This window comes from Ahaetulla prasina, chromosome 1 (assembly GCF_028640845.1).
Source record: "Ahaetulla prasina isolate Xishuangbanna chromosome 1, ASM2864084v1, whole genome shotgun sequence".
Taxonomy (NCBI): Eukaryota; Metazoa; Chordata; class Lepidosauria; order Squamata; family Colubridae; genus Ahaetulla; species Ahaetulla prasina.
The window spans coordinates 304,039,403-304,051,789 of record NC_080539.1 but is presented as its reverse complement, the minus strand read 5'-3'; the positions used below and the strand labels follow the sequence as shown (position 1 = coordinate 304,051,789).

The following is a 12,387-nucleotide window of genomic DNA, read 5'->3' as shown; positions in this document are numbered from 1 at the left end:
AAGAAACAGCTGCGATCACACATTGCTCCCAGAAGCACGAAGCTGAAGCCTGAAGATGACGAATGAGACTTCGTCGAAACGTCGCCAAGACACTTCCAATTTTACACGGAGAAACCCAACAACCAAAGACCTATATACAAACACCGTGAAAACCTCAGAAAATATATATATATATATATATATATATATATATATATATATATATATATATATATATATATATATATATATATATATATATATATATATGAAGAAGAAAAAGAAAAACAATAGGACAGGAATGGTAGGCACGTTTGTGCACTTATGCACGCCCCTTATGGTCCTCTTAGGAATGGGGTGAGGTCAATATTAGAAAGTTTTTGGTTAAAGCTTTTGGGATTATGGGAAGAGACCACAGAGTCGGGTAAATTATTCCAAGCACTGATGATTCTGTTACAGAAGTCATATTTTGTGCAATCTAGATTAAAGCGGTTAACATTAAGTTTAAATCTATTGGTTGCTCTTGTATTATTGCAATTAAAGCTGAAGTAGTCTTTAACAGGAAGGACATTACAATAGATGATTCTATGAATTAAACTTAGGTCTTGTCGAAGGCGACGGAGTTCCAAGTTTTCTAAGCCTAGGATTTCGAGTCTGGTGGGATAAGGTATTTTGTTGTTTTCAGAGGAATGAAGAACTCTTCTTGTAAAATATTTCTGGACACGTTCAATTGTATTGATATCAGAAATGTGGTGAGGGTTCCAGGCAGGCTTACCTTTCTAATAATTGTGTATCACATAGGATGGATAATATTTGTGTAGCATGCTAACTGTTAATCAGATGTCCTTGATCTTTGAAACTTGGTAGTATAACTAACTTTTTTTGAATTTCCATTTCAGTTGAATGGTGTCTTATATCTGAGTAATGTGCTATAAGCATCATGAGTGAATATTGAAGACAGCTTCTAATGTGTCCCATGGTAGCCACAAACTTAGACATAAAGCTCAGAACTGGTATCTACATCATAAAGAGCACAGTATTATACTAATGATACCTCAAAATAGGGAAATTGATCAGATGGATTCTTGTTTGTAGAAGTCTGATACATTGACTTGCACCACTAGCTAGTCCTGAAAAAAATTAGGAAAGGAGGACTTCAGACAGTTTCTTGTTGGAGTCAAAATGGAATTGGTGTCAGGCCTGGAAACCATACTAGACTTTAGGGTTCCAGACGCTGCCACATTTTTCCCCTGAGGGGAAGAAGGGGGGTTGAGGGTATGGTAACATTCTTCAAGCAATCAAGGTCGGATGGTGTTCACATCTGCAGGAGGAGTGGCGAGAAGATATTCGAATGAACTGGGAGAACGTGGGACCATGTGACCAGCAAAGGGGTTAGGCGGGTGGGACTCTTGGGGTTTGCATAACTGGGAAAAGAATCCGGAAGTTCAGTTTTGAAATTTCACTCATCGTGTGCCAGTTTCCTCATGCTAGTAAAGAACTCTGAAAGACAATGGCTTCTGAGTTTTTTTTATGCAGAAGAGGTTTTTCTGGAACCTTGACAATTGGCTTAGATTCCTGAACTCTCAACATATGTACAACTACATTCCACCTCACATTTTTTACAGCAGGGGTCTCCAACCTTGGCAACTTTAAGACTTGTAGACTTAAACTCCCAGTTCAATTCTGGGAGTTGAAAACCACTAGTCTTAAAGTTGCTAAGGTTGGAGAGCCCTGCTTTACAGGGACACAGAGAAATTGATTGTTTCTTAAGGATGTTTTTTCCGTTCCACTGCCCTATCCAGTGCCTGCAGGATCAGATGTTGGTTATTTAGAACATTGTATTCACTCAATTCTATCAGCTGATCATATTCTTCCTTAGTGAATGTCATTGAGTACGTTGAGTATGGAGTGCTGATACTGGAGATGTCAACCTCACCATATTTCATTTCTGACTCAGAGCGTTTGACACCTAAAAAGGAGGGAAGGGGAGAGAATTGAAATGTAAGTTGCCCAAACTAAAACTTACTATAAAGAAATTTAGATTTTTCTTAGAAGTTCATTTGCTACATATAGGAAATAATTGTTTGTACTCAGGGTTGAACAGTGGAGTCCTTGGTGCTCTCTGCCCTTGGTTGCTTTCTTGCAGACATTTCAGTACAAAACTAGGTAATATCATCAGTGTTAGTAGGGAATGGGGTAGCTACTAGTACTGATGTTACGTAGTTTGGTAATGAAACTTTTACAAAAACAAACAAAGCAAGTAAGCTGAGAAAGAACCAAGGGACCAAAGTTCATTTGAGTGTACAAGCACTCTTGAAACAGAGAAGAGGCAGGTCTGTACACAATGACAACATAGCTTGTGTTTTCTAATTAAAAAGGTTTTTTTAAAGATGGGTTTTATTTAAATCAGATTATGATCAGTGTCTGCTAGGGATGTAGATCAAAGTACTTCATTTATTTGGAATAGCAATTTGAGGCTATTCTATTTTAGACTTTTACTGATTATTGTACATGAGAATTGTCTTTTTCAAAAGAGTGTTTTGAAAACAGGATTTATGTATGTATTTTGTTAGATGAGAGAAAGAGGGAGAGGAAGAGAGGGAGGGAGGGAGGGAGGGAGAGAACGAGCGAGCGAGTGAGAGAGAGAGATGTTTATTTATTTATTTTTATTTATTTATTTTGTCACAACAATATATGTAGGTATCATACAAAAAGATTATATAGTATATAAAAGATTATATAGTATATAGTATATATTATATGAGTAAATATAAGGAGGTATAAGCATATATATATAGGAAGAAGAAAAGAAAAACAATAGGACAGGAACGGTAGGCACGTTTGTGCACTTATGCACGCCTCTTATGGTCCTCTTAGGAATGGGGTGAGGTCAATAGTAGAATGTTTTTGGTTAAAGCTTTTAGGATTATGGGAAGAGACCACAGAGTCAGGTAAAGTATTCCAAGCACTGATGTCTTCCAGTGTACAGTTACATCTGGATATTTCAGAAGGCTTTGGGATTTTTGGTTTTTAGAAGATCTTTTACAGTTACATCTGGATATTTCAGAAGGCTTTGGGATTTTTGGTTTTTAGAAGATCTTTTGCAAAAGAAAAGAACATGATCTAAACTAGAAACTCTATGCACCTTTGTCCACCCCATTTCTCTTTGTGTCCCCTTTGATTCCATTCATATTCAAACTAATCTCAAGATGCTTGAGTTAGAATGCTGGATTATGGGTCAAAGTCAACCTGGCTAATACATTTGGGGACACTATGATTCAAAATATGATATTTTATATACTGTAGCAATTTTTTTGTTTCATCACTCTTAATTATTGCTACATTAACAATGTAGTGTGTACATTAAAAACCTTGCTCGGCTACATTGATAATAAAAAATAATTACAACATTGAAATACCTGGGGCTTTATAGTAGCGAAAAGTATCATTCACTTGTGGGAAGAACAATAATATTGGTGCTGCTGGATTCTCAGCATCTTCAAATAAATAGCATTCCTTCAGATGTTTGTCATCATCCTTCAGGACAGCTTTGGGAAATGGGATTCCTTGCTCTGCATAGTAGTTGTATGATTGCTTCAGGGGCTAGATTAAAAAAAAAAGTAAATATAAAGTGCATGGATGAGATGTTAAATCTGGCTTTAGAAAAACAATAGCAATAGCACTTAGACTTATACATGCTTCATAGTGCTTTATAGCCCTCTCTAAGTGGTTTACAGAGTCAGCATATTGCCCCCAACAATCTGGGTCCTCATTTTACCGACCTTGGAAGGATGGAAGGCTGAGTCAACCTTGAGCCTGGTGAGGATCAAACTCCTGGCAGTGAACTGAATTAGCCTGCAACACTGCATTCTAACCACTGTGCCACCACAGCTCAAGACTGAGGAACATGAGACATTATTGCTGATGTATTCTGGATAATTGAGAAACTCAAAGAATACCTAAATAAATCAATGTAAAAGGTAACGGTAAAGATTTCCCTCGCGTATATGTGCTAGTCGTTCCCGACTCTAGGGAGTGGTACTCATCTCCATTTCAAAGCCAAAGAGCCAGCAGTGTCCAAAGACGTTTCCGTGGTCATGTGGCCGGCATGACTAAATGCCAGAGGCACATGGGACACTGTTACCTTCCCACCAAAGATGGTCCCTATTTTTCTACTTGCATTTTTTATGCAACCTAAACTGCTAGGTTGGCAGAAGCTGGACAAGTAACAGGAGCTCACCCCATTACATGGCACTAGGGATTTGAACCGCTGAACTGCCGATCTTTTGATCAAGTTCAGCATCTTAGTCACTGAGCCACCGTGTCCCTCCAAATATATTTAATCAATATACTTATATATTATATATGGTTCTGCAACCCAACAAGGCAGACAGAGACTTCAGAGGATAATTAGAACTGCAGAAAAAATAATTGCTACCAACATGCCTTCCATTGAGGACCTGTATACTGCATGAATCAAAAAGAGGGCTGTGAAAATATTTACAGATCCCTCACATCCTGGACATAAACTTTTTCAACTCCTACCCTCAAAATGACGCTACAGAGCACTGCACACCAGAACAACTAGACACAAGAACAGTTTTTCCCCGAACGCCATCACTCTGCTAAACAAATAATTCCCTCAACACTGTCAAACTATTTACTAAATCTGCAATACTATTAATCTTCTCATCGTTCCCATCACCCATCTCCTTCCACTTATGACTGTAACTTTGTTGCTTGTATCCTTACAATTTATACTAATATTGTTTCCTGACTGCTTATTTGTAACCTATGACTATCATTAAGTGTTGTATCATTAAATGTTAAATTTGTACCCTTTGACTATCATTAAGTGTTGTAAGTGTTGTACCTTGATGAAGGAATCTTTTCTTTTATGTACACTGAGAGCATATGCACCAAGACAAAATCCTTGTGTGTCCGATCACACTTGGCCAATAAAATTCAATTCAATTCAATTATATACTTCATTGATTATAGAAATGCCTTTGATTGTATCAATCTTGTCAAGCTGTGGAAAGTGCTCAGAAGTGCTCAGAAACTTATATAAAAGTCAGGAAGCCACAGTATTGATAGGACATGGTGAAGAAGATTGGTTCCAAGTTTGTAAGAAGTATGGCAAGACTGTATACACTCCCCTTTTTTATTCAAACTATATGCTGCATATAGATTAAGGGGAAGAAGACAAGTGTGGTACAAAATTGGAAGAAGAAACATCAATAATCTGGTGAAGATGCTACCATTATCAATGAAAATCTGCAAGCTCCAGTGCCAATATGTCAATAAGCAATGAGAAAATGAAACTAAAATTAATTATAGAGAAGGCCAACTAATGACAATACAGTAGGTAGAACAACATGCCTTGAAACTGATAATAAAGATATCGAAGTGGTAGATAGCTTCCACCATCAACAGTAAAGGAACAAAGAGGCAACAAATATGCTGTAGACTAGTATTGATAGAATAATCATAAACATTTGTAAAATATATTCAAATGCCATGCTTTGTCTACATCTACAAAAATTAGAATCGTGCAAGCAACCCCAAATTTGGACTCTAGATGAGCATGGTTCTCATCTCTGTTACTTGGCTGAGGGAGCCAGCATTGTCTGAAAACAATTTCAGTGGTCATGTGGCCAGCATGACTATACACCAAAGGCTCACTGAATGGTGTTATCTTCCCACTGAAGTGGTACCTATTAATCTACCTGTATTTGCATGCTTTTGAACTGCTAGGTGGGTATCACACCTCCAGATGGAGGCTAATATAGCATTAACAGCTAGAAGGTCAAGACTTAACTTCACCAAAATAATTATCATCCAATATCATTACTGAATGTCAGATATGCATCCTTTCAGTACTCAAGAAAGAAAAACCCCAACTCCATTTTCATAGAGAAAGGTACTTTTACTGAGTATGAACTGAATGCAATCAAAGAAAAGCAAGTTCTGAGACAATAGGTGTGAAAATCACATATAGGAAACATTCCCAAAATCCTCCCCCCAAGGGTCTAGTCAGCATTGTCCAATCCACATTCCCCCAGGGGGTCATGTGGGGTACAGCTTCAGATGGTCCCATCCTTCTGGTATGCCCAGATGGTTGGCCTTGCAGCTGGAAGGCATGGTTATCAGCATGCCTCCCAACTGCAGAGAAAATGCTGAAGAAAAGTTCCTCCAATTCACTCCCTGTTACAAGACATCTCTACCAGCTCGCTTCCCCCCTCCCAACAACCAAGACAGCTTCCCCTCCCCCCGTTACAATGGCAGCCATAGCAAGCAAGCAATATAGAAGTGGAGGCTGACACTGAGTAAGAATTTTTTTGGTGGGGGGGATTAGCTGGTTTTAAAATTAATAAACAAAAAATGAAGATGTTAACAAAGAATGTGAAAATGGAAAAATCAAACAGAATTGATGGAAAAAATGGTTTTCAAATCAAGAAAAAAGTGAAAGACTTGTGTGTATGACCTATACACTGTAAGCCGCCCTGAGTCTTTGGAAAAGGGCGGGGTATAAATGTAAACAACAACAACAAAAAAATAATAGGTGGTGTGGTGGCTCAGCAGTGGAGACACTGGGCTTATGGGCTGGAAAGCTGACAGCCCAGGTTTGAGACCCAAGCTCTTGTCCTCGCCCAGCTCCAACAAACCTAGCAGTTTGAGATCATTGAATATGAGTAGATAAATAGGTACCATTTTGATGGGAAGGTAATGGTGCTCTATGATGTCATTTTGGCCACATGACCATGGCAATGTCTTCAGACAGTGCTGGCTCAATGGCCTTGAAACGGCCTTCAAATGGCCTTCAAACGGCCCCCTACCATCAGCAACACTAGAATAATTGAATAATTGTTGTACCAGAATAATTATGTTTAGTCATGGAATGAAATCAAGAAGGGCATGTTAAATAGGGAGAAATTACAGTTGTCATTGTTGGGGAGAATTTCTATTGCCAAGAATAATGATTTTGTTTCAAACAATACCATTTATAATAACTGATATATCCATTAAGTAATGGAAGAAAGATATATCTAAGCTTGTATGTCAAGGGAAAAAACCCAGAGTTAAATATAAAATATTTTAAGGTGCAAAGGAATGGGAAAATTTGGATTGCCTGATTTGAAATTGAATTTTGCAGCCTGCTGTTTAATCTTAAAAGTTGTATTCTAAATGAGAATGGTTATGAAACCTACCATTGGTATATGACTCAAGAAAAATTGTCTAGAATACATAAAGATTCTTCAAATTTACATTGAAAATATGGGCAACACAGAGAGATTTTTTTTCATATGGACTTGTAAAAAAAGCCAGAAATGTTTATATTCCTACAATGGTACAAAGAATTTTAACAATCAATATTCAGCTGAAACCTGAATTTTTCTTGCTGGAATCAATGGTCAGTCAATTAGAAAAGGAGCATGGAAGAATTTTTTTATATACGATTAATTTGTAATTTATGGGTTTAAAGATGAAAGGGTAGCTTATGGAAAGAAGGGAAGTATGATGTAACTTTAGACAGAGTGAAATACAAATGCATAACCACTGTCCAAGAGATCAGAAACTGCTTCTTTATCATCTTTTCTTTTTTCTTTCTTTTCCTTTTCTATTTTACTTTTTACATTCACTATTCTTCCTTATTTCTGTTTCTCTTCTAGTATTTGTATAGTTTTCAGATTATTAAAAAATCTTCAATAAATGTTATATTGAAAAGAAAAAAAAATAAGTGAACAAAAACCGAGAATCCATACTGAAAAATAGGATGGAAAAAGAAGAGTTTAAAAGAAATTCTCACCCGTGATTGTGAACCTGCACTGTAATTTAAATGTAGGATAACATCCACCTTTCTTTCTGGTCTCAGCAGAGGAGCAGAACTAGTGTTGATGAAGAATCCAGTATCTTCCAGAGACAAATATTCTTCTGTTTGTGTTAATTGATTGGGTGAAGAAGAGTCTAGTACAGTGTCTAAAAAAAAATACGAGGAAGCCCAAATTCTTTTAATGTGTGATGGTTTGAAATTGCCCAAACAAATCCTCCCCTCCAACATCCAAAAATTGCCAGGTTGGCTAAGAATCCATGCATCCTACTTGCCACAAATGAAAAGTTGGTTCTGATTAGATTTTCAAGCAGCCCTTGCGTGTACTGAATTGCTGGAATCTGCTGCTTGAAAAGACATGCATTTATGTAAATAATAATTTGGATTTTATACTCTGTGGTTCATGAATCTCACTGTGTATGTATGTTTGGGGCATAACTAAACCAGAAATACTTTACTGTTTTTTCAACTTTAAAGTTGAACATATATATTTTCAGTTCATTCTACTTGTTTTTTCAACTTTAGAGTGAACTGAAAATATATATGTTGTTCCTGATTAAAGGCACAGTCATGCTACGGCCCATTTAATCTATATAGGTAGTCCTTGATTTACAAATACAATTAATCCCAAAATGTCTGTTGCTAAGTGAGACAGTTATTAAGTGAGTTTTGCCCCATTTTACAACCTTTCTTGTCACAGTTGTTAAGTGAATCACTATAGTTGCTAAATTAGTAACATGTTTGCTAAGTGAATCTGGATTTCCCATTGACTTTGCTAGTCAAAAGGTTACAAAAGGTAACTTACAATACAATACATAAAATACAACCTAGGTACACTGCAACCATCATAAACAAGAGTCAGTTGCCAAGCATCTGAATTTTGATCACATGATTATGGAGATGTTGCTATGGTCATAAATGTGAAAAATATGGCCATAAGTCACTGTTTTCAGTGCCATTGTAAATTTTGAACAGTTACCAAATCAACTGTTGTAAGTCAAGGCCAGCCTTGACTTAGGACCGGGATATTTACGGGACCGTCTTCTGCCGGCTTCAATCTCCCAACGACAGGTGCGTTCTCACAGAGAGGGACTCCTTAGGGTGCCGTCAGCCAAACAATGTCGACTGGCAGCCCCCAGGGGGAGGGCCTTCTCTGTGGGGGCTCCTACCCTATGGAACGAGCTTCCCCCTGGACTCCGACAACTGCCTGACCTTTTGACCTTGCTGGACTGGCTTAATCTTGCTGGACTGGCTTAATTTTCAAACTTTTAAATTGATTTATTGGGGTTTTTAAATTTTAGTGATTTTATAGGATGTAATTGTATTTTAGCTTGGCCAATTGAATAAGTTTTTTATGGGTAGTTTTTAATATTGTATGGTTTTGTTTTTTGTATTTTAACTGGCTGTTCACCGCCCTGAGTCCTTCGGGAGAAGGGTGGTCTATAAATTAAATTATTATTATTATTATTATTATTATTATTATTATTATTATTATTATTATTATTATTATTATTATTATTATTATTATTATTATTATTATTATTATTAACCTGCAGCTACTGTGGCTTAAGGTAGGAAAGCTTCATCAACACAAAAATTGTGATTTCATGTCAACAATGCAGAAGTGCTTCGCTATTGCCATCTTTCTGAACATTTATTTTCATCTTCCTGATTAGCCACTTGTTATTTTCAGGAGTTTCTAATTTAAAGTACTAACTGGGCCCAGCCCGGCTTCATTTTTAGGCATCATGGAAGTTCAGCTAATTTACTGAATCTATTCTTGTATTAAAATACTAATTTAAGAAACCAAGGAAATTACCTTTCCATCTACAGAAGTTTTCATTCTCAAGGTAACTACTGTTTAGCTGGAGACCTTTGATGAAATTGTGGTATTGGGCAACTGTTAAGCGATCTGTTAGGACATCTCTAAAAGCAGAGGATAGCGGTCCAGCTGGGGTGTAGAGATATGTCTTCTGCTCATGTGTTTCCATAGTTAAATTAGGCTCTTCATCTACAGAAAAAAAATTATGATGAAAGAAACAACTTATTTGTCTACATTTGGGTTAGATTTTTAATCCTTTGCAAAAGTAAAGATAGTCCTTGATCTACAAACATTCATTTAGTGACTGTCCAAAGTTACAATGGCACAGAAAAAAGTGACTTCTGATCCCTTTTCACACTTACAACACTTGCAGCCTTCCCATGGGGTGATCAGTATTTGGATGCTTGGCAACTGGCATGTATTTATGATGGTTGCAATGTTCTGGGATTATGTGATCACCTTTTGTGACCTTCTGACAAGGATACTCAAGGGGAAGCCAGATTCATTTAACAACCATGTAACTAAGTTAATAACTACAGTGATTCACTTAATAACTGTGGCAAGAAAATGGGGCAAAACTGTCTTTCCCTTTCTTGGCAACAGAAATTTTGGGCTTCATTGAGGTCATATTACTGTAATTTGTGTAAATATTTAATCATCAAGAAGAAAATAAATTCAATGTGATGGTAACACCAATTTTAAAAAGAAGTCTTGTTCAACTATGGACTATTTCATTTATCTAACTATTCAGTAAATTATAAGTCATAGGAACTGAAAATTCCTTTATCAGTGCAAAATTTTATGGTTTCTGAGGGTTTTTTCTGCATTGTATACATATGGTTTAAAAACATCAGTAACTTACTTATTGTATTCAATCAATCAGCAGTTGATAAGAGTTGGTATTAAGAAACAAATTGGGATATTTGATCTGGAACCAAGTAGGGTTAATATTTGGGATGATTTGGATTTGAAGCCATGGTAAATTTTCTATGAGTGGATTACAATAACAGTTTGTTAACAACAACTTTGTTGTTGTTGGACTTTGGAATTTCAATTTTGCCTTTCGTTTATTATTATTAATAATTTGTATAATTTTTATACTTTTATATAATATGTTTATTATTTAGTAAACATATATTGCTATATTCATTATTATTGCTATATTCATTATTATTGCTATATTCTTTGTTATTAATATAGTATATAGACGACAAGTTAGCAATCTGTAAACAGATTTAGCCGTTTCAAATGTTTTTGGCCTGTTTTGCAAGGGGTGGGAAATTAACACTGCTGTATTACGTTAATCAGCATTTAACTAGGGAGGATATTATGTGTATGTGTGTTAGTCTTTTTTAAAAGACACTTTTTCTTTTTAATATCTTGTTTGTTGTGTTTTTTTATTCTTCTGTCTTTTCAAAAAAAAAAATGGCAGTTTGTATTTTAACTTTCTCTGAATAAACTAAATATACACTCCCCCACAAAGCTCCCCATTAGTAACAAGAAATAAGAGTGGTATGAGAACAACCTACCAATATTCACAATTTGATCTTGAGTCCATTTGTGCCAAAAATCTTCAGAACTGTGACTTATATTCCAGATATACAGCAGATTAAAGGAAAATGCGCTGCTCCACATGCCTGCCCAGAAGAATGTACAAAATTGTATTTTTGTCTCCTTTCCCATCTCAATAATCATTAAGCAACTCTTAGAGCCAGTAGAAAACTATCATGGGACAATCAAATTATTTTCTCTTTTTAATTCTTTGTGTGGTTTACTAATATTTCCTTAATATACCACTACATATTTCCTCCAGCTACCACTGCAATCATTGTAGTTGTTGATGGTGATGTTTTATCTTGGTTGAAGAAGAGTTCTGTAGAACTGAAAAGCTCACACTCTATTTTGTGACTTTGAACCACTCATTAAGATGTCTTCTTAATATGAATGTGAAAAATTCAAGTAAGCATTTGCATTATGTTAAGACTTACTTGAACAGTTGTATAATGATTATTATTGAATATTTGGATGGAATTACAGTACATTCCAATTTTCAGCTATGTTTTACTTTTTAAATTAAAATTGTTAGTTCTTATAAAGTACAAACCTGTCATTTGTTACCTTGCAAATAAGAGATCCGAGTCTCTGGTAGCTTTTTCATTAGATGCCCCATAAAGAATTCACTACCAAAATCTTCAGTCCGAACAAAAGCTCCATATTTTAGTATTCCCACTTCGTAAGGTGTGAATTCCATCCATTCTATAGAAAAAATTACAGCCACACAAATAAAAGCAAGACCTTCCTCGGTACATTATCTCCTGCATTAGGTAAGATCAGGCATCTGCACGTAACAACAGGGTTTTTTTCTGTACTTTTCTGTGGTTTTCCTTCCCTTCTTTGTTAATATTGTTTATTCCATTTTAATTATAGTTCTTTTTTCTTTTTAATATCTTGTTTGTTGTGTTTTTTTATTCTTCTGTCTTTTCAAAAAAAAAAATGGCAGTTTGTATTTTAACTTTCTCTGAATAAACTAAATATACACTCCCCCACAAAGCTCCCCATTAGTAACAAGAAATAAGAGTGGTATGAGAACAACCTACCAATATTCACAATTTGATCTTGAGTCCATTTGTGCCAAAAATCTTCAGAACTGTGACTTATATTCCAGATATACAGCAGATTAAAGGAAAATGCGCTGCTCCACATGCCTGCCCAGAAGAATGTACAAAATTGTATTTTTGTCTCCTTTCCCATCTCA

The 12,387-nt window shown here is 35.9% G+C and overlaps 1 protein-coding gene across 1 annotated transcript in view; it reads right to left on the bottom strand.

The window, feature by feature from the left end:
* Nucleotides 1–265: 265 nt before the first annotated feature.
* LOC131187597 (cytosolic phospholipase A2 epsilon-like) overlaps nt 266–12,387 on the bottom strand; it is a 52,079-nt gene continuing 39,957 nt past the window's right edge. The window contains exons 16-20 of the mRNA XM_058162023.1: nt 12,230–12,337; nt 9,630–9,821; nt 7,790–7,959; nt 3,399–3,582; nt 266–1,948 (exon numbers count right to left, since the gene is read on the bottom strand). Of these exons, the coding sequence (XP_058018006.1) occupies nt 1,746–1,948; nt 3,399–3,582; nt 7,790–7,959; nt 9,630–9,821; nt 12,230–12,337 (857 nt within the window). The 3' untranslated portion in view covers nt 266–1,745. The remainder of the gene's footprint in view (nt 1,949–3,398; nt 3,583–7,789; nt 7,960–9,629; nt 9,822–12,229; nt 12,338–12,387) is intronic.